The 23,306-nt window shown below is 38.1% G+C and overlaps 1 protein-coding gene across 4 annotated transcripts in view; it reads left to right on the top strand.

Annotated features, from left to right (window-relative positions):
• SLC2A13 (solute carrier family 2 member 13) overlaps nt 1-23,306 on the top strand; it is a 276,180-nt gene that overhangs the window by 39,160 nt on the left and 213,714 nt on the right. For 2 of the 4 annotated variants that reach the window (XM_049625288.1, XM_049625287.1), the window contains exon 2: nt 8,947-9,055. In XM_049625288.1, coding sequence (XP_049481245.1) covers nt 8,967-9,055 — 89 coding nt within the window. In that variant the 5' untranslated portion in view covers nt 8,947-8,966. Of the gene's footprint in view, nt 1-7,597; nt 9,056-23,306 lie in introns of those variants that run through there. The other 2 variants (XM_049625289.1, XM_049625286.1) reach the window with 1 other exon arrangement.

Raw genomic sequence — 23,306 nt, 5'->3', positions numbered from 1 at the left:
AGAATTAAGATAAAACCAAAGTTTTGGGGGAAAACCAGGATTTTAGTAGTATAAAGCCCCATTATCATCTCCTCTTATAAATAGGAAAAAAGTCTTTGCTTTAGCAACCTAGAATAATAATGACTGGATTAACACAGTCATTGCATATAGGCCTTAATGTACCATGATCAGCTCATAAGCACGCATCTATAGACAACTAGCCCAACACAACATCTTGGCAAATTGATTGCCTTAGAAGGATCTCAGAATGTATTGGCATAAATGCCAGACTGTGAAGGAATGATTGAGCCACATGGGGTTGAATTTATCAGTAGCAGCAGTCCATTCTTCCAAACAAAACATGTGCCAAGCACCAGCTTGTAATCACAAACATCATCTGCCGCATATTGAAGAGGAAAACAGCATAGATATGCTCAGGATCTTAGTGATGGTTTATAATTAATCACAACATTGTTTAGCAACTCGCAGTGTATTCAGATTGCTTTATTCTTGAGTTCTCAATAACCATTATTTGCTCTGGTTCTTTCTCCTTCCTTCCCTTCCCTCCTTTTCCCTCATATTCATTAAACATATATTTATTGAATTTTTTCTGTTTGCATGACCTTAGGCTAAGTACAGTGGGAAGCAAAATGATAAAGTAGAGATGAAACCTGAGCCATTCACCCCACCCCATGTAATTCAGTGTGGAAGAAACATCAGCTACCTACCCTGCAAAACAAATTAGCCAGCAGTGAGAGCACAAGAGAGGTATAAAACTGACAGCATGATTCAGATGACAGAATATCCTCTTTTGGGAACAGGGGTGACCTCATAGAACAGGAACATTGTAAGAGACAGAGATATAAAAATATGAGGCTTCTTTCTGTAAAACAGGTTGCCCCAAGATTGTTGAAGTATATAGCATATTAGAGAAGAAGTATTGTGAGATAAATCTGGAAAGATAGTCTGGGACAGGTGTGTGCCCTTTATCAGATAGGCCCTAGTGGGTCTGTTACAGAAGATTTTGAGCAGGTAAGTGAAGTAAGTGATCGGTGGTATGCGTTAGGGTGATGGCAGTGTGGAGAGGCTGAACTGATCCAGTGGAGACCATATATAAGGCTTTGTCACTGAATACAGAATGTATTTCTTAGTCATTGTTAGTGTTCTTCAAAAAACCGAACCAATAGGAGAACTGTGGGGGAGGGGAGAGTGTGGGGAGGAAGATTGATTTATTATAAGGAATGGACCTCACATGGTTATGGAGGCTGAGGAGGTATCATCATCTGCCCACTGCAAGCTGCAGACCCAGGAGAGTGATGGTGTAAGTCGCCGCCTGAGGGCAGAAGACCAATGTGCCAACTCAAATAGGTGGACTGAGAGAACAGACTCTGTTCTCTTTTTGTCTTTTTGTTCTATTTAGACCCTCAGTGGATTGGATGATGCCCTCCCACATTGGGGAGGGCAGTGTGCTTTCCTCAGTGTACCCATTCAGATGTTCGTCTTATTCAGAAACACCCTCATAGAAACACCCAGAAATATTGTTTAACTAAATATCTGGTCACTCTGTGACCCAGTCAAGTTGACATATAAAATTAACACCTACTGTATGCCAGGAAGTTTGTTATCTCTAATCCTGATAATGGCCAGTGCCACTACTGTACCCACGTAGCTGAAGAGAAGATAGAGGCTTAGTGAGGTTGAGTAACCTGCTGAAAAGCTCCCAGTGGCCAAGCAGTGGAGTTGTAATTTCAGGCCTGGTCTGTGGATTCACTGCCATCCTCTGCCCTGTGCTGTCTCACCTATGAGCTGGCTGAGAGTCCAGCTGGGGCAGCAGAGAGCTGGGGAGCCACAGACAGCACAGATACAAAAACCAAAGAAAAATTTCTGATGTTTTGTGGAAAGAAAAGAGGCACACATACATTCATTTTCATTAGAATTTAGCAACTTGTTGGCTGTGGAAAGTAGGAAAAGAGAATGAATAGCCAAATGCCAAGTTTTTAATCTTGATTAATAGCACATAAGGTAAAGAACAAGTTTGAGATGACAAATGATGACTTCTGTTTTATATGTACTTGAGCTGGCATGCCTTTTCTGGGTCCTTCCCTAGGCCTGAATCCTTACTTTATATGTACCTCCGTTAGAGCACTTAAGCTATTGTGGAGTAGCTTATTTTATTTCTGTGGGTGACTCCCTCCCCACCCCGATATTAGGAGCTCCTCTGAGACTCCTGGTGTTCCTGTACCTAGCACAGAGTAGGCTCACAGAATGTGCTTCATGCATGTTATGTAGGCTAGGAGCATTTGGTCACAGAGGCAGGAGGGAACAGTGGAAGTCCAAGGAAGAAGACCTTTTGAAATGCATGTTGTGAAACTATAACTTGGACCCAACTAGAGATGAATGAAAGACTTCCCCAGCAGCACAGAGGGCCTGCTTCACAGACACACTGAATTTATCATGAAACAAGTGTGTTCATTTTCCTAATTATTTGCAAATGATGCTCACCTCCCTGGAGATGGGAATGGTGGAGGGAGTAGAGTAAAATGAATGTTCTGAAACCAGTTAACGCTGGAGTTAAGGCTTGAGACTGTGGCAAGTGAGGCTATGAAAAAGAGAAAAAGAGGAGGTTGAGGGATTAGAGTCTTGAGCACAGACCATGTTTATTACTGTAGCTTCAAAGTGCTTCAGTTCTGTTCTGTTATACTGTTCACAATTGTTGATTTTTTTATGCTAAGGAAAATCAGCTTAAGTATGCATATAAAACTTCCTGTCATTTATTGATGAACAAGAAGGTAGCTCAGCTCCTAGCTCTACATGCTTACTGGTTTGTCACCTTGGGAAATCACGTGATCCCTTTGTGCTTCTTTTGCTCATTAACACCAAATGCCCTCACCTACTTATGGCTCTTCTGATGATGAAAATTGGCTCATAAGACATGAAGAGCTATTGAAATACTAGAAAACCCATTGGGATTTGAGCAGATGCCTTGAAATCCTCATTGATCTGTTGGTGTCACTGTGGTTGGCACACGTCCTCCCTTCCCGAAGGCCTGTGGAGCGTGAGAACTGCGTCCTCTAGTTGTATCAGGAGAGGACTGTGGTGTTGGGTTCTTACTGAGCTTGTTTGCAGCCCAGTCATGGAGTCCCAAATTGGGGAGCAGGGAGGGTGCTATCTGAAGCCGAGCAGTGATTCTTGTGCTCCCACTGAGGGCCCTGCTTGTCTCCACAGAGCATCTTCCCTTTGACAAATAATTTAGTCTGTGAAGACTCAGCAGTGGAGAAGCCGCCTACAGTTTGCATCTTGGAATTCATTAGTCATCATGTGTTCTACTTCTTCTTTAAGTTTTCTTTAGTACATGGCAAAATCCACAAACAAAAACAAAAGGAAAGGGAAGAATAAGAGCGCGGAAAATCTTGAAGAGATTCCAAGGGTCCTGCATCCTCGACAGTTCTCACTTGATAATCTTGCAGCTGATTTCATCAGTCCAGTTTAATCAAATATTGTTGTTGCATCTAGTCAATAACTCCTTTGTGCCCTTATTTCAGCGAAGGTTATGGTCTCCGAATGTTTGAATTTTCTCCTTCCCAATCATTTCACTGTGTCAGCCCTATTGACATAGTTTATTTATTTGTAAAGGTGTGTGTGTGTGTGTGTGTGTGTGTGTGTGTTTGTGTGTGTTATGTTTTAGTATATCCAGTGAGGTATAATTTACATATAATAAATGGTACATAGTTAAGGTTTATATGTTGGTACATTTTGACAGATGTGTACACTGTGAAACTCTCACCACTGTCATGATGGTGACCATGTCCTTGCTCCTTCAAAACTTTCTTTTGTGCTCCTTTTTAACTGTTCCCTGTACAAGCAACTGCTAATCTGCTTTCTTTTGTAAAAAAAAAAAAAAAAAAAAAAAATTAATGTGTTTTTGAGAGAGAATGGAGGAGGGGCAGAGAGTGAAAGGAAGAGAGAATCCCAAGCCAGTTCTGCACTGTAAGCACAGAGCCCAGCATGGGGCTCTGTCTCACAAATTCGTGAGATCATGACCTGAGCTGAAATCGGGAGTTGGACACTTAACTGACTGGGCCACCTGGGTGCCCCTGATCTATTTTATTTTCTGTCAAAGCATTGAGACTTGGAGGAAAGTTTTTAACTGCAAACTCATTATTTTAAAATAGCTTATAGTATATTCAGGCTATTTTTTGAGTTAGCTTTGAAAGATTCTGTCTTTTAGAGAATTTGCCTATTACATCTAAGATGTTGAATTTGATGCCGTGAAGTTTTTCATAATACCCCTTTATTATTTTTTAAATATCTGTAGAATCTGTATTGATGACACTTCTCTGATCCATGATAACAACTTGTATGTTCTCTTTCTTTTTTCCTGATTGTTCTGTGTATTATCTTCCTATGGCTGTTGTAAAAAATCACTAAAACTTGGTAGCTTAAAACAGTAGAAATTTATTCTGTCTGGTGGCCTCACATTTGAAATTCGTTTCACTGGGTTAAAATCAAGGTGTTGACAGGGTCATGCTCCCTCTAGAGGCTCTAAGGGGACAATTTGTTTTTTGCTTTTCCAGCTTCTGGTGGAACTGGCATTTCTTGGCTTATGGCTGCATCAGTCCAGTCTCAGTGTTCATGGCCACATTGCTTTCTCCCATCCTGTCCTGATTCTTCCTTTTCCATGTCAGAATCCTTAACTTAATTACATCTGCAAAGTTCTTTTATGCCATCTGAGGTAACATTAACAAGTTTCAAGGATTAGTTCATATGCATATCTTTTGAGGGGCTATTATTCAGCCTACCACAGTGTGGCTCAAAATTTGTCAATATTATTTATATTACAAAGAACTAACTGGCTTTTGGTTTCATTGATTTTTTTCCCCTCAATTGTCTTTTTATCTATTTCCTGGATTTCTATTCTACTCTTTATTATTCTTTTTATCTTGTTTATTTTGGGTTTCATTTGTCCCTCTTTTCCTGGTTTTGTAAAGTGGAAGCCATGGTCACTGCTGTAAATTTTCCTCTGTTTTACATTAGCTCCATTCCACGAAATTTCATTTGGTGTGTTTTCATATTCTTTCAGCTCAAATACTTTCTGATTTCCCTTTGTTTCTCTTTTCCATGGAAATGTATTGTTTAGTGACCAATAAGGAGGGAATTTTCCAGTTCAGTTATTGATTTCTGTATTAATTTCTTTATCGTACAAGAACATTCTTTCTGTGACTTAAATACCTTTAAATTAATTAAGACTGGTTTTAGAGCTGAGAATATAATCTGTCTTGCTAAGTATTCCATGACATTTACCATTCATTTACTGTTGGAAAGAATGTGTATTCTGCTCTTGGTCAGTAGAATGTTGTTTAAATGTCAGCTCAAGTTTGTTGATCATGTTGTTGAAATCTTCTGTATCTTTGCAAATTTTCAGCCTACTTAATTGTGTGAGTTATTGAAAAGAGAATGATGAAATATTTGAGTATGACTTTGGGTTTCTCAATTTCCCCTTGCTGTTGTATCAATTTTTGTTTCATATGTTTTGAAACTCTTATTAAGTGCCTCAACATTTAGGATTGTTATGTCCTCCTGATGAATTAGTCCCTTTGCCGTTACAGGTTGTACTTTCCTGCCTTTTTGCATGTCTGATAATTTTTTATTGTATGCTAGACATTATAAATTTTATCTTACTGTTGAACTTTGTTCTCAGATGCTATTCAATTCCTTGGAAGCAGGGGGGTCTTGATTTTTAAGCTCTTTTGGATGGTACCCAAGCAGTGTTTAATCTGGGTACTTTTGATTACTCTTCCTTACACTCTAGATCTTTCCCTCTGATTGGTACAAACAAGTCCTGGAGTGGAATTCTTTAATCCCTTCCTGCAGCTCTTACTCCTGCCTTGAGTAGTTTCCTCACACATACCCACTCAATGGAGGAATACCCAAGGGGGACTGCAGATCTCCATTGTCCCCTCTCTGTGAATTTCTCTCCACTCTGGCACTCCACTCTGGCACTCCACTCTGGCAAGTCTAGCTGCTTTGGCATCCCTGCATTCTGAGCTGCATCCTTTCAATTCAGGGAGATCACCAGGGTCTGCCTAGCTTCCCCTCTTTGTATTGTGTCCTGGAAACTTTTTTTGAGGCATTAAGCTTGGGCAGTCTTTGTTGGGTTCACTTCTTTTGTTTCCTGAATCTCAGAGGTCACTATCCTTTGTTGCCTGTTACCCATTATCATGAGAACTATTGTCCAATACATTTTTCATGACTTTTAGTTGGTTTCAAGTTGAAGGCAAATCTGGTAACCATCACTCCCATCTTGTGTAGAAGTGGAAATCAGGAGCTGGATTTTATTCAGAGTGAGTTCTAGTGCATTTTTAATTACACCTGGAGAAACATCTGTAGGCTTGGCTCATAGACAGCCAATAACAGGAATGGCTACACTTGTAGGACTGTCCTTTTCATCCTTGCCACTGGAGTACCTGCCACACTTGGACAGCCATTGTGAATATTAGTATGAGGTGTTCAGAATGGAGGAAAAGATGAACCTATGTTTGGTTCTTTCATCTGGTGTTTTAGTGTATGTTATATTTTGAGTCCAGTAGGTTTTATTGTGTGGGAATTTGTGTCCAAAGACAAATAACTTTTTAAAAATTGTAAAATGTTTGTATACACTAAATGTTTTTAATTATAAAAATCAAATATAATAAGTAGAGCATGACATTTTAAATTTTCACTTACAAACATTCAACCAATTAATATGTTTGATCTTTTTCTTCTGCTTCATATCTTCTGTGATACAAAAATTAATGATAGTTTGCATTTAAGTCAATTTTAGTGCCTAATAAAGCTGGTTTATAATTTTAATGAAAGGAAATTCTTTCCTTTTATTTATGCATAATCAGATGTGCACTACCGTGACCAGAATTTATCTGTATATTAAAGCCATTCTAATAACAGAACAGCTATTGTTTATTTTTAGCAGGAAATCAAAACCAAAAAAAAGCTAAAAAACTCAGAATTTTAAAAACTAGGAAATAAATATGTGACATTTATACAATAGTATATATCTTGTTATTTATACAAGTCAAACTTTAATCCTAATTTGTCCTAATTTTCTCTTTATTTTTCTTTCTCCTAAAATCATTATTACCTAGTCTGTCCATCAAATCATGGAACAGTTTAATAGTGAAAGTAGGCACAGCTGCCCACAGATTATAATAGATTCCTTGCAAAACACTCGTTTCTCATCTATGGAGGTTTAGTACTAAAAGCTGAAAAAGGGGTTTTATTTTTGTGTTGTCGTCATTGTTTTAAATTTTCCATGGTACACAAAGTAAGTGATAATATTTTTCACTTAATTTTTTTTTATTTATGGAAATTGGTGTATCATTTTATGATGCTGTGTGTGTGGTTTTCATGTTGTGGCTCATTTACAGATAGCTGAATTTGCAGGCGAACCTGCTACCTTTCAGTCAACTGATCCAGATGTATTTCAGTATTGTCACAGTAAAGCTTTGAAAATCTACCTATTTCAGCTTTTCTGATACACTAGGTTTAAAACTGCTTTACTTTAAACTAAAACATTTGACATTAAAATACTTTCACCCTCCTTTCTAAAGGGGTTGTCACTGCATTAAGCTTTGAATGACCATAAATGCTTCTCTGTCCGTATCCTGTCTTACCATTTCAGGACAAAATCATTTGCAGTAAATCAAGTTTTTCATGTGGTTTTAATCACATGCATGTAGAGATGAATATTTTCAATCTGATAATGTTCAGTTCTAATTAATACCCTGGCTCAACATCCCATGTTAACTTTTATTGCCAAGACAACAGCATATTTTATTCCATTTTTGTGAACTGGGATATTAGATTTCCTAAAGGTTGCGGAAATGGTAAAATTTCCTTGGATTTTGAACTTGACTTGGTTTAGGGTTTACTAATGAAACTTGGCCTCCAGGAAGAATTCCTCTAATTAAGCAATTAACATTCCAGTAATCCTAGGCCATCTCTTCTAACAGCGGGAATACCATAGGTCCTGGGAGTCAACCCTGGCCCCATGAGGACACTGTATAGAATGCCTCTTCAAGCTAAGGTAAAGGTGTGCTTGAAGTACTTCTGGGACTAGAAGGGGCAGTTTTAATAATTATGCCCAGACCACAGACGTCAGTAAGGTTAGTTATCTTACATATGACCTCTGTGGTTCATATCTGCAGCTTTCCAAAATTGATCTAGTGTTCTGACATAGAGACCAAGGCATCTGTGCCATTTTGAAAGCCCATTTGTATTTTAAAAAGATCACTGAATGCCCGTTAGGGAACTATTCAAAATCTAGAAAAAAATATATTTATATATTTATTTATACCCCTATGTAATTTTTTTTCTTTTATTATCTTTTGGGTAGCATTTATTAATAGTATACATCATATAAACCATAACCAAGTCTGATATCTTGCCCAAATTTCTTAACTTGAATTGAATAGGTTGGAAAGAATTTTGTTGCTTAAGTCAGATAAATTGGAATGAATTCTGTTCCTTGTTTAATTGTTTTTAATGAATGCCATTCTTTTGGTTGATTAAAGCAATTTGCCAGTGACTTTGTAAGTTGTCCCACATTGAATGGATTTTAAATAATAATTGCCAAGAAAGTGGAAAAATGAAGAGTAGTTAATGCAGTTTGTAGGGATTTAAGGAAGAATAATTACTGACAGTTCCAATTATGTAGGTCTTCCTAGAACCCATAAATTGCTTTAACTTCAGTTGTTCCTTGTTGCTTTTACAGTTTAAACTCAAATATATACTAAATCTGTTTTAGAAAATACACCGTGCCCAGATTTCTGTAAAAGTATATACGTTCTATTTTATAATGCCCAGTTATGTTGACTTCACAGAGATTTGGGGAAATTAATCCTAATGGGAACAATGACTGTGGGAGCTGAAAATAATAGATGTGTCCTTCTTTTTCTTTCTTTTTTAAAAAAGCTGGACCTGTGATCTGCAGAATGCTGAGTTATCCCCCAACTCGCCGAGCTTTAATTGTGGGTTGTGGTCTGCAAATGTTCCAACAGCTCTCAGGCATTAACACCATCATGTATGTATTTCTTTCCTGGCTTTTTACTGAAAAGGAATTGTGAAGGAATTATTTTACATGGAAAAAAAAAAAAAGAATAGGACTTTTGGTGTTTTGTTGTATTAATTGTGTAGGATCCTCCTTTTGGAAGATACTTTGCAATTTTTAATCCTGTTGATGTGTGGTTTAGAAGGAGGTGATTTATATTGTTATATTTTATTGCCTTATTTGATATCATAAATTTTTTCTTGTACATCATCTGGTACTTCCTTATATTCTGAGCTAATGAATGTATCGTTTTCATAAGCCATTACTTGATGCTGGTTAGAAAGTGAAACAAAAGAGAATCACCTGGCCTTGCCAGGGATTAATGGGCACTCAGATAACTAGTTCGTTCCTTTTGGGGGCAGTTATAATACAATGTGATGAAAACATTAATAGAAGATGTTTATTACCATCAGAATGGGAAGACACAAAAGTTTCATATTGTCTGGTTTCAGATTAATCCCCAAAGTTGTATGGGTTTGGGAGGTGGAGCAGGATGAATAGGTTGTAGCATGTTTCATTCGTTCAACATTAAACACATTTTTTAATGGCCTATTTTATACGAGACACACAGGAATGAGTAAAGTAGACATGAATAAATTCACAGTTTAATATAGAATTTCAAATTGTGATAAGGGCTGGGCAGGACTATTCCAGTCCTCCACAGAAAAGACTTTTAAGATCCTAGGTAATACAACATGGGTTAGAGGAAAGTCATGAGTTTTGCCGAGAAATTAGTTGTTGGGTGAAAACCTGCTACATCTTGGAAAATTCTCCCCCACAACCTATTGGCTAAAATCACTCACCAAAAAATGCAAGTCATGTAAAATTCAAATTTACTTGGTAAACCATTTGTATTTAGGACTCTTGATATTTTCCTTTGAAGTTCCTTGGGACTATGTTTGTTTTCTGGATGAGGTGCACCACAGTGGTTCTGTGTCTGCCATCCTAAGTGTGGTGATGGAACAGAATTGTAATGAGGCTCATACTTTCAAGTAATGCAGTGCAGTGATATCCTATGTGAATGTCTATTTTATCAACCTAACTTAAAATATATTCTCTGTTTCTGTTGTTTGTTCTGCCCTTTTCTAGGCATTTAAATTTGACAAAGTAAATTTTTGTTCTGCTTTATTGTATTCCTATAAAACATCATCAACAGAGCCAACTCTTATTGATGGGTAGTGGCTGAGGCCAGTGTGTTCCTAGTTGAAATGGCTGTCATAGTCCATTCACAGATATCTAGTGTAAACCATGCTGATTAAGGTTTTTAATTTTTTTAAGTTTATTTTATTTTGAGAGAGAGTGAGAGAGATAGTGAGTGGGGGAGGGGCAGAGAGAGAGGGAGACAGAATCCCAAGCAAGCTCCGTGCTGCCAGAATAGAGCCCCATGTAGGGCTCCAACTCACGAATCATGAGCATGCCCTGAGCCGAAATCAAGAGTAGAATGCTTAACTGGCTGAGCCATCCAGGCACCCCAGGGTTTTCAGATTTTAATAAGGCATTTATTTCTCCAAATACTCAGTCTTTTCACAGTGAGATCAAGTGATACGAGTCTAAGAATCCTGATAGTCCTTAAGATTTGTGGTAGTCATTTTGTGCTTTGCTTATCACAAACTGTACATAATAGAGGTGGCATTGTCAAACAGCTTTTGCTTGCAGTTGAGTATTAATCCTGGAAAGTAGGAAGAATAAAATAAGGTAAATGATGGCTCAATTTAGATTGCTTCTACGTGATGCAAAACAGATGGCCAACTCCCTGAAGAAATTAATACGACATTTTAATGTCTGGAGGTTAGAGGGTTAGACACTTAAATGAAAGATGCCTGAGATAAATAACTGCTGGTTATTCATAATACACAGTTTCAAACATTCATATTTTAAGCCCATAAAACTTAATGCAAATCTTTCATTATAACAGACTGCACTACTGTCATCATCTGGATGGAAGATGACTAATCTGGGAGTCATTCCTATAGTGTGTTATCCTTTACTCTTTCTAGTCTGTATTGGTGCGTGTGTCTTTCTCCATTCTTAAGATTCAGTAAATACTATCGTAAGTTTTGTTGCTTCTAATTTAAAATAATTTCTTAACTGGAATCTAGTAGTTTATGTTTTGTTTTTAGTAGAAAATATTAATTACATATTTTTCTTAGTTTAAAAAATGTCATTTTGTTAATTTGGAGTTCTGTTTTTATGGATATTCCATTATGTGTATTTCATTACTTTTTCTTTCCAGCTTTTTTCCTGCTAAGTGGGAAATAAAGTAGGCAGTGCTCTTCAGTATTCACAGCCCAAACCTAATAATCTGTAGACGTTGAAATCTTTTTACAAAGTCTGTCTTTCACCTGGAAGTTTGTGTGAAACTGAAATATGAGGTATTTTGTATTCTATCTCTCACCAAGAAAAGTTCATAGGAAGATCATATGGAAAGATACTGAAAGATAAATCATTCTTCCAGTTGCATATATATCTTCCCATGTTTAGTTTTGTCTGTTTTCCCTCATAGAATTTTTGTTTCTGTCTCCTTGACCTATTTAGTATCCTACCTCAATCAAGGAAATAGATTTTCTTCTTGTAATATTTAATTTTCACATCCTCTCCAATGAAAAAAAAATATTTTGTGTGTGTGTATGTCTAAGTATTTGTTATTCGTATAACTCACATTTATATCCTAACCTATACCTTATCTGCTATCCTATCAAACAGTGAGCTTCTGAGTTCTTAAAAGCATTACATACTCTAGACACTACATTAAACTCTTAGAAGAAGCAATTTTCTAATAAGACTTTAATCACTTAATTTCAAAACATGTTGAATAGATTATTTTCTTTTCACAGTAGAGAAAGAACAGAGTACATGGAGTACTAGCTTTCCTAATATAAAAGTGTTGATATTATTGCACTATATCTCACAGACCAATAAAATATTTCCACATGTGTTAAAAAGGAGAGGAGTAATAGATGAAGTTGATGAAGATTAATGTGGAGGAAACTTTCTTAAGAAACTCTCATTGTGATCTTTTCTAAGCTCTACTTACAAAGTCAAGAAAATTTCCATTTCCTATCTAACAAATTTTATCTGATGACTACTGATACTTGAACCCTTCCCACATTGTTATTACTACAGCCAAAATGTGTGTATATGTGGGAGGGAAAGAAGGAGAAAAAGTAAGAAAAATAAGGAAAACACCTGGCTGTTTAGAGGTTTGATAGCATGTTGCTTCTTTTGAGCAATTTATAAGCTGTATCTTGATACATTCTTATGAACATGTAATCAGTCCATCTTAGACGGGTGGGAGTTAACAGATTTTTACCTGGGAAGACCACCAAGTGGTTAAATGGCTCACTTTAAGGTTACACAGAAGATCAGTAGTAAAGAGGAGAAGGAAATCCAGAAATTTAAGCTTCTGAGTCAGCTTCAGGTAAAAACGATTGTGAGAGAAAGATTTCTTTTGGGTACTCTGTGCCAGTACTCTACTTTTAACCTATTCTTCTTTTAGATTAAGGTTCCAAGATTTCTCTCTTCCTACTCTTCCCTGTTCTACTAACTCAAAGTGGGAGTGGGAAATAGGCATTTATATTGGATGGGCAGTGATTCTTACTTCTGTAGCTGCATTCCCTTAATCCCCAGGTGATCTCTTCTTCTCTCATATTTACAAGAGATAATAAAGGATTTTGGAAAATATGCCCTTATAGTAATAATGTTAAGGGCTATCCTTCACTGAACACTAGATACCAGATATTCCTGTAGCATGCATTAACTCACTTAAATATTCACAGAAAATGAAAAAAATTAGGACAAAACTGCTAGCCCCTCTAAAGGTATAATTATGTATTATGATCATGATAATAAACGTTTTTACCATGTTACATGTGTAACACCATATTTTTATAGACACGATCTTTCCAGATGTTCATAAAAATCCTGTCAAGTAGAGCCAGTTCTTCTGTTTATTCTGTAGCTGAGGCTAGGGCTTAACAAGTTAAATGACTTATTCATTGTCATCCAGTTAATAAGTTTTAGCAGTGAGGGTGGAACCCTGATTTTCTGACTCCAGATCACATGAACCACTCTAGTTTTAGAACACCTGAAATGCCCAGTGCTGACTGTTTAAAGCTTGTTTGGGGGTAATATAAGGTAAGAAATCAAAGTTAGTGGAACTCAGTACCATCCAAGGATTAAAAAAGAATGTGGAATGATTGTGTGTATCCCATCTCAAGAATCATAAAGCTCATTACATTCTTTAATCTCCTGGTACCCAGTTAAGTAAAGCCTTTGCTTTCTACCCTTATCTAGAGTTCCTGGACAAGCCAGCCCAATTGATGACTGGGTGAGGCATTTATATTTGTTAATCATTTTCATTAATTTCATAAGGGCAGTATTTCTGTATCTGTTCCATTCTCATATTTTATCCTTGACAAACTCTCCTAGTATAAAAAATGATCATGCAGTCAGGAAACATGGTACAGCAAGCAGGCATGGGCAGATGGTGGTAAATGTAGAGACAAATAAAAGTGACAAGAAATAAGAGGAAAACAATAAGGATTTATGCATTCTCCTGTTGTAAATCGGAGCCAGAGGTGAGGTTTTGCTCTCGGAGATCTTCAGCAGGCAGGATGCATGGACCAAAGCATCTGCTCACTAATGTGAACATTCTTCTCTCTCTACCACCTCAGTAGGACTCTGAACATAATCCAGAAAAGCTGTTGAATGATAACATGCTTACCCCATTGAAATGCTTCAGGATGAGTGTATTTGTAGTCAGTTGTGTTCATTAGATGAAAGTGATTAAACAGATGAGAAATAGTGAAGGTTCAGGGTTCACTCCTTTGCAAGATGAGTTTAATGTGTTGGGAAGAATATTGGCCCAGGAATCAGGAGAGAATTAGTTTCAAAATCTGTCTCCACAGTGGGACTTTAGGCATGCCAGTTACTTGCCTTCATTCTAATTACCTGTCAAGTGAAGTAGATGAGCTTTAATGTACATTTGATGAGGAAAAATGGGGTTTCAAAAATGGAAGCTAAAACATTTGTGTTTGAAACACTTTAAACCTTTCTTGTTTGGAAAGTTATCAGACTGCAGGAGATCAGTTTTAATCTAAAAAGAGAAAATGTATTTGGTAGACATAATTTTTGAAAGATTGGTTAAATGCTTGTCATTGTCCTAGATACTTAGCACCTTATTTGTTAAGACCACACTTTTATTTCCAAAGCATATCTTTTTTAGAAGCACGATCTTGGTTATAGTTGACAGTGCTTTGCCCCAAGATTGTGTAGCAAGCCTGATGTGCGAGAACATGGCTTCCATAATGTTGTAAGGGTAGGCTCAAGCTGAGTGAACTTCACTGGCCTCTCAAATCATGTACAAGGGAAAGGATGCAACTTCCACCTTTGGAGTCTAAGGCCATTTTTCATGACAGATCACTGTCACTGTCTTAATGTGCAAAACAAAGCATTCTCATGAGAGAAGCTCTAAACCCTCTAAACAGAAGGGCTTTCTAGTGTGTCTATTTGCTTTCCATTTCCCTCTGTATATGTTGCACACCTGTCTTAGTTTGAGTTCTCCAAAACTCAGGCTCTAAGATCAAGAATTGGATGCAGGTGATTTTGGGGGGGATGCTACCAAGAAGCATGAGTAAGAGAGCAGGGAAAGTGTGGTAGGGTCTGGGATGCAGTGAAGCATCTCAGCTGATCTCAGAAGCAGAGTTCAAATCCTGCTGAGGAATAGTGTAGAATGTGATTCAACACGATTTCAGGAATACTTCTTCACCATCCCCAGTCCCTCAAGGTAGTGTCATGCCTACAGTCATTCTTTGGTTCCCTGAGCAATCTCTCCGGGAGCCAGAGTTCTCAGGACCTAAGAAGAGAGACACAGTTTAACTAGAAATTGTCATATTCTAGAGTGACTTTCCATAACTAGAGGACATTCAGAGAGGGGCCAAGAGCATATGGGGCAGGGCATTAAGAGCATCTGTTTAAAATCTTGCTGTGTCGGGGCGCCTGGGTGGCTCAGTCGGTTAAGCGGCCGACTTCGGCTCAGGTCACGATCTCGCGGTCTGTGAGTTCGAGCCCCACGTCGGGCTCTGTGCTGACGGTCAGAGCCTGGAGCCTGTTTCGGATTCTGTGTCTCCCTCTCTCTGACCCTCCCCCGTTCATGCTCTGTCTCTCTCTGTCTCAAAAATAAATAAATGTTAAAAAAAAAATTAAAAAAAAATAAAATCTTGCTGTGTCTTCAAATATGTATAAAAACAAGTTCATACAATATGGTTTTGGACTTTCTTAGTGTCTTTCTACGGTTATAGCAAATTTATTTTTAGTGAAAAAAGTCACTAACCATACAAAAAGTAAGTAATAAAACAAAAGTTTCATAAGAAATGATGAGAATATATTTCCTTGAATATTATTATTTTTTGGAGGTTTTTTATATAATTCATGAATAATTTTGTCTCGTGATAGGAATCTTAAAACTAAAGTATTCATTTATTCCTTCAACCAACATTTCCTATATTATTGATAGAGCTTCAAACATAATTATTGTCAGGGCGCCTGGGTGGCGCAGTCGGTTAAGCGTCCGACTTCAGCCAGGTCACGATCTCGCGGTCCGTGAGTTCAAGCCCCGCGTCAGGCTCTGGGCTGATGGCTCGGAGCCTGGAGCCTGTTTCCGATTCTGTGTCTCCCTCTCTCTCTGCCCCTCCCCCGTTCATGCTCTGTCTCTCTCTGTCCCAAAAATAAATTAAAAAAAAGTTGAAAAAAAACCCATAATTATTGTCATTGAGAAATCTTTATTCTACCAGCAATTAGACACAAATACTTACCACGCAGCATTATAAAAGCCACGTTAATATGTTGTTAGGAACACTGTATATGGAAAGACTAGTTTTACCTGGAACATGAAGAGGACATATATAAGTGATTTTTTTTTTATACATTTTTAAAATTTCTTTACATGCATTTGTTTTCTGGCCAGAAACGTGATGTATCAAATATGAACACAACGTTTGGTGTTCGATCTGAATTTGAATCCAAACCTGGTACACTTGCTGTGTAAGCACTACATGCTGTTTTAATTTCTCAGAGTCTCAATGATCTGGAAATCCAGAATAATACTTTTACGATGATTAAATGAAAATAGTATGTATGGTTCAGGCCCATGGGAGGCACTGGGTCCATGCAAGCTTCATTTCTGCTCAGGATGTATTGCATTTTGTAAACTCCAGGGAATTTGTGGAAAGCAGGGACATCCCACAGTTAATGCATCCTCTTTGGCCCATGCCCATTAATCCAGGATTTAAGCCATCCTCTGTAGATAGAAAATTGTTATAATATTCTTCTTTCATTCATGTCTCTGTTTTCAGAATATAGAAAGAAATCATAGTTGTGTTTTTCTTCTAACTCACAGATACGTTAGGAGTGTTGTCCACTTCAGTATTAGGGGTGTTCTTTGTATCTGAAGTTTAAGTCAGGGAGAAAAGACCTCAGTGACCTTTGGGTGATCAGAGCTAATATACCTCACGTGGCCTGACTTGTGGTTTACATCAAAAGATGGTCATATCCTTTTGCATGCTTTCTGAATCAGATGTGAGTTTTAAGGTTCTGTGGCAATTAATGGAAATTTATCTCCGTGGTTTGTTAACATATCAACAACTAAGATTCTGGGTTCCCCAGGACATCTTCAGTAATATAAAAACATGAGTTCTTTGCCTACCCTTTCTCTGACTACTGCTTTGCTGAAAGGTAAGTAGATGAAATCGAGATGCTGTTAATAAGTTGAAATAACAACATGAAATCCAGGGCTGTACCCTAAGAAATAGGCTTGCTGTGTCCATAAAGTGAAACCTTGCCCCCGCCCCCCAAATCACAGGTAAATTTGAGAGTAACCAGTCTGGGTAATTCCAGATAGACTATTAAAAACTTGTAGAGATGTTCACTTCTTTCTTCATTCTTAAAACAAGTAGGTAGAAGGCACTCTGCTAGGGACTAGAGATACACAGTAGGACTTAGCCCATCCCCAGGGAACTTTGGTCTTTGCCCCCTCATCCTTAAAAGAATATGCTGCCACCTGTCTTGAAAAGTTCCTTTGAAGATGAAAGGAGGCAGCAAAATGACTGCCATAGGAGATAGTCAGATGGTGTTGGGGGGTTTGATTCTCCTTTCCACACTTGTATTTGTTGTCCACTCAGTAAGTGAGCTGTCTAGGCTCTCCTCACTTGGTCATGGTTCTTTTAAAATGTTTCCTTTGTTGGCACATCGCGGCATGATATCTTGAGTCTCCTTCATGACTTTGCCTACTTGCTTTGTTCCTTAATCTGGGTGCTCCCCAGACCTTGGCTTATAGATCTGCTGGAGATTTCATCCTCTCTCATGGTTTTGATGACCATCTACATGTGAGGGATGACCCGAATCCACATTTCTACATCAGAACTGCTCTGAGATACACAATTATATCCAACTACTGGACATTTTTACTTGGATATCCTACTCTCACCAGTGTCCATATGTCCAAAACCAAATGCCTATAATTTCTCTCCAGTTTTGCCTCTCCTGTAATCCCCATTGCAGTGAGGTGGGTGCCCAAGACACTATATGGGAGCTCACCCTTGTAAATACAACAATTGCAATTTCCTTCACTTTTACTTCCTGAACATCTCTTCTATCCTTTCTATTTGCTTTATTTTCATTACATGTCTGAGTTCAGGCTCTGCTTTAGTCAGGGTTCATTGTATTTGCAAACACCAGAATCCCATTAAAATCTAGCTTAAGGAAAATAAGGGAGTTTGCAGTAAGAATTAGAGACTAAAGGCAGGAAATGTAGCTGGGCCTACGAAGGGGCTGAATCCAGAAACTAGAGAGTTACTTGCTCAGCCTCTGTGTCCACATGGTACTTTGTCCTTGCTTTTCTCTGGCTGAATGCATCCTCTTCCTCCTTTCTTTTTGAGATCTTCCTCTGGGTTTTTTGTTGTTGTTGTTGTTGTTGTTCATATTTGGTCACACCCTGCCACATAACCTTAAATGTACTTCTGAGTTCAAGAATCCACAATTAATTGACTGGAGTTGTCTCAATTCTTAATTCCTAAGAGAGAAAAATCAAGGTAGACCTACCCTAGCTCAAGTATGTGAGGCCAGGGGCTGGGCAACACTGTAGGAAGAGACTCAGAGGATTTTTCTGCCTTAACTCTCACCTCCTTCAGTCTGTCCTTATCTCTGCCTGTGAATTTTCTGAAACAAAGTCAAATCCTATCCCTTCTTGACTTAAAAATCATTAGTAGTTCCCACCGCTTTCAGCTCAAAGTCTAGAGCCTTTCATGTCCTGACTTTTGTCCGTCTTTGCATGCCCTGTGTCCAGCCACTTCCACACACTATACCTCCTGCTATACCGAATAGCCTGTACCTCTGGTGATGCTTAAAATGAATCCAGGCCTCAGTGCCTTCGTATATACCATTCTCCCAGGCCTAAATATCCAGCCTACCCTAAAAGAACTCAAACTCAGGTTACATGCCATCTGCCTGCCTCCCTGGGCTGATTGATATGATCCTCTATAGCACTCTGAGTAGATAATTGTCATAACAGCTATTATGCTTTATTATAACTGCAGATTTATTTTTCCCTAAGGAGCATACAGACAGTAAAATTTCCCTCCTTGAAGTACTCCCCAGGGACAGCCAGCTAGATTTTAGTTACTACTTTTTTTTTTTTTTTCCTTCGTTCTGTTTGTAGTCAGGGTCATAGCCTGGTGTTACGATTGGATCTATTTTGGCCTGACTATGTGAAAATCTTTGTAACTTCTGGTTTTCATTTGTTGCAGTTATGGTCTTAGGAGAACCACAGCTACAGCACTCAAGATTTGAGAACAGGATCTTCCAAAACCACTGCCAAATGAGTCCTGACCTTTAGAATCAGTGACAAACTGCAACAGCATTACTAGTGATTTATAGTACTAGATGAATACTCTTTAAGTTTAGTTTGGGTTTCAACAGTGAAGATCCATGGCAACAATTCTGCAAGTTAGATGTCTTGGTTCCTTCTTTCTTAGGACAACGGGAAAGCTAAGTTGGTGACTGCTATCCAAGTTTGTGATTATGCTTCCTGTGACTGATAGAATTGCAGGATTTCAAATGCTATTAAGCTGCTCAATGCAGAGACAGATAGTCTGATGACATGTCATTTGTGGCAGGGAGAAAAATTAACAGTGTCTCTTGATGGAACATCTTCATTTATTTTGATAAGATTATTTTGTACTGGGTAGATTAAAATATACAGAACTAAATATAAGGTGCTCCTATTTCCATTTATGGAAAAACGCACAGTACCAGAAAACACAAAATGTATAAAGTAGATTTAACTATGCAGTTTTAACTTTAGTTTCCTACACAGAAGTAACAGCCTCCTCACGGATTCTTCTCATGAGCTTCTTCACCTTCCTTAAGGCTCTCTCCTCAGCCATTTATCATAAATATGTTTAAGGAATTTAATCATGTACCTAAGACTATTTGCAAGAACTAAACTTAGCCCCGAGGTGTGTTTTCTTAGGAAAGTGCAGAATTTTTGCACTTGTTACATTTTACATTGAGGTCCAGATTTCAGGGGACCATTTTGCCTCGTGGAGTATATGTGTTCTCTGTCCACATTCCCTGCCACTCCCCACAGCCAGGCCCCATCAAGGCTTTTGAGGTGGTGCCACCTGCCCTAAGGAATCAACATTCAGCTAATATTCTGCTTAGAACTTTCCCCATACATATCCTGTTCAGGGCTGGGCCAGGATGAGGGCAGACAATTAGACTGGTTTGATTTTAGGAATGGAAATATAGTGCAGTCATTACAACAGTAGCTGTGGACATTAGTAAAATGTTCAGCCTCATTTTTTGCCCCCAAGACCTTTATTTCACATTACAAAAAAAAAAAAGAAAGAAAAAAAAGAAAAATTTTGAGGCTAAGTGATGAGACTGCCATTTGCCAACACCTTCCTGTCACTTTTATCAGCTAAGAGGGAGTATGTTATAGCTGACTTTGGAATCAGACAGACCAACATATTTAATAATATGGTTAGGTAAATAAGATGCCATATTTAAGGTACTCCAATGTGACTAACTCATAGCAGTTTATTATTTATTACATTATTATTTTATTTAGCATCAGTCATACCTGGAGTCAGATTTTGTTAGATTTCCTGACCTATTGTTCTGCATTCAGTGACTTACAGCTATTCTGAATCTCAGCTTCCTTATATACAAACGGGATATAACCTGCCATTCAGGGTGGTTTTGGTTTCCCTCATTCATACCCATCTCTTGAGTGGCACTGCTAAGTTGTTCCAAAGTATAGGAATCCTCTCTGGTTTTCTTTCTTCTTGCTCCCCACATCCTGTCCTCTAGGGAGTAAGCTCCAAACCATGATTCCCAAACTGTAACAGAGGCACGAGACACTTCTCACAGGGGGATCCAGGAGATATTTTAAATTTGTGAGGGAAACACAGACATGCTCAGACCACTACTGTTAGGTAGTCTGTACCTTAATAAGCTGAACCATTAGGTATTTCTTTTGGCTTATGGGTGAAAAAAATACTGAGATATGAAGGGTTCCATGAAGCAAGAAAGACTAGGAACTTCAGCTCTTACATCTATCCTTCCCCTTATCTTCATCTTCCCTACTACCAGTCATCCTTGCCATCATGGCCTCTTACTCATGTATTGCTATAGACCATCTCCTAACTGGTCTTCCATTGCCACGTATACCCTCCATAAGTCAGTCTCCACAGAACAGCAAGAATGGCATTTGAAAAATAAAAAGATCTTAACACTCCATTACTCAAAAACTTCTAATAGCTTTCTATCACACTTCAATTCAACCTAGCTCTTTGCCATGGTCCACAGACTGCCCATCTGGCTCCCGTTTTGTCCACCGTCCTCATCTCCTTCCCTCTCCCCACCCCAGTCACTAGGTCTCAGCCGCACCAGCTTTTTTTCTTTTCTTTCATCTGTTTCTCAAACTCTACAAGTTTGTTGCCATCATAGAGACTTTGTGGTTGCTTTTATTCTGGCTGGAAAGATCTTCCATATCTTCCCTGTGGCTGATTCCTTCTCAATTGTGTCTAAATTTAAATGTCACCACCTCAACATAGGCCTTGACCCTGTTCTAAAATAGCCCCCTCCTTTTCATCTGTATCACTGCATTTTCTTCTTTATAGTATTTATGGTGGCATAAAATTATCTTCTTTTACTTCATTATGTTCTGTGAGAGGAGAGCCCTCATCGATCTTGTTCCTTTTTTTTTTTAATGTTTATTTATTTTTGAGAGAAAGAGACACAGAATGTGAGCAGGAGAGGGTCAGAGAGAGAGGGAGACACAGAATCGATGCAGGCTCCAGACTCTGAACTGTCAGCACAAAGCCTGATGCGGGGCTCCGACCCTCATTAACTGACTGAGCCACCCAGGCACTGCCAATCTTGTTCCTTTTGAAGTGTGCCCAGCACATAATTGCCCTCAGAAAATATTGGAGATGCAAACAAATGCTTGTTTTGTTTCCCTTCTTCAGAACCAGAAGATGTCATTGACGATTATGTGCACATTGCTTCTTTTTTATCATGAAGTCTTGCTGAAATTTTGAAAGATGAAGGGGGTTATTTTAAGCCTTGGATCATTTATTAATCTTTCTTCAGCAGTCAGCAAAAGAAATGTAGTCCTACTGTACTTTACGTTTATCTGAAGTGCCTGACTTTTCCTAATCCTTAGTAAAACATTAAAAAATGGAGAGAAAAAAATCCCTTTTCTATTTCCTTCTTAACCTGAGTCTCTGTAGATTCTCACAGTTGGAGAAATCAGAATCATCCTTGTAATACCACTCATTTCATTAAAACTCAGAACTGAAACCAGCGTGGAAGAAAGGAGTTGATACAGTTTTGGGTTTTTCCTTTCACCTGTAACAGGAAATGAATGAACTAGATTGCCAAATTATATTGTTCAGGGTCTGTTTGTAGTTCAGCTGGATGAAACTTTTTTGGTAAAGGAAAGAAAAAAATAGCTACTTGATTAATAGAATGAGGACGCTACTCATTAACCTCAGTAAAATGGCAATATTGTAATAGTAGAATATTATATACAATAAACTGAAACTGTAGGAATATTTTCATTATTAGGACAATGCAAACAAGTAAATTTGGATAAGCATATATAATTGTAGATGTTTATATTCCAGCTGTTTGTTTTGTGAGAGAGTGTGTCTCTCCTTGACTCTTTACAGAGTCTACTTCTAACTTACTCATTGTCTGTTTGCTAAGAATATAAAGTTGAGTTGAAAAATTGTGAGTCATTTCCTGTAGAAACAGTATGTTAAGCTGGTACACAAATTTCTTTATGCCTTGCCATATCTGAAATATTGGAACAATCTTATCATTGCTGTTATGGGAAAACTTCCAAGTTACAACTCAAGATTCCAAGTATGTTCTCCCTCAGCCCCAGAATTCCCAGGTGGGAGTGGAATGAAACTGCAGAGATGCTCAGGGGACCCAGGGTTCTCAAGGTGCAGCTCTGGGTATGTGTAGGTGCCAGACCCTGCTGGGAGGTGAATGGGCTCAGGACAGATGGGGTGGCAACCGCCAAGGCATCAGCAAGGGCAGCTGTAGTGATGAGAACTCCGGTCATGCTAGAGTGTTCATTTCTCCCCTGGTAGGGGCAGAAGGAAGTACAGATGGCATGGTGGTCCTGACATTGACTGTCAGAGATGAAGGTGGCGAAAGATCATTCCTATATATGAGCTGTTTGTACGTTGCATGTGTATACATAAGTAAATGTTCCTAATATGGATTTATTAATTGATAATTCAGATGATTTCTAAAATCAGAAAAGCTTAAATAGCTAGTGCTTCTCAGTATGAATCAGAGTAATAGAGTATTTGTTTCCACGTGTTCATTAGAAACCCAATTCGTGTGTTAATTTGGTGATTAAAATTATATTGCAACTTCTGTTGCATGTGTTTAATGTTTCAACAACCAGAAAAAAAAATGTTGGTTAGCTGGTTATTTTGATGGTAGAATATGAATCCAATGGCTTGCCAGATGTGAAGATTGATCTATTAAGCACAGTAAAGCAGGTTTTTGTATTTTGCTATTTTTAACTTGTTTTTTCCCCCCTTCAGTAAACAATGGGCTATACACTTGAAGTTGAGTCATTCAGGTGGGTTAAAAAAGTCACTGACTTGTCTTAAGGTATTGATATTTTTAATTACAGTTTTTG

Source organism: Panthera uncia, chromosome B4 (assembly GCF_023721935.1).
Source record: "Panthera uncia isolate 11264 chromosome B4, Puncia_PCG_1.0, whole genome shotgun sequence".
Classification (NCBI taxonomy): domain Eukaryota; kingdom Metazoa; phylum Chordata; class Mammalia; order Carnivora; family Felidae; genus Panthera; species Panthera uncia.
The sequence above is the reverse complement of the archived record's forward strand: the minus strand, read 5'-3'. Positions and strand labels throughout refer to the sequence as shown.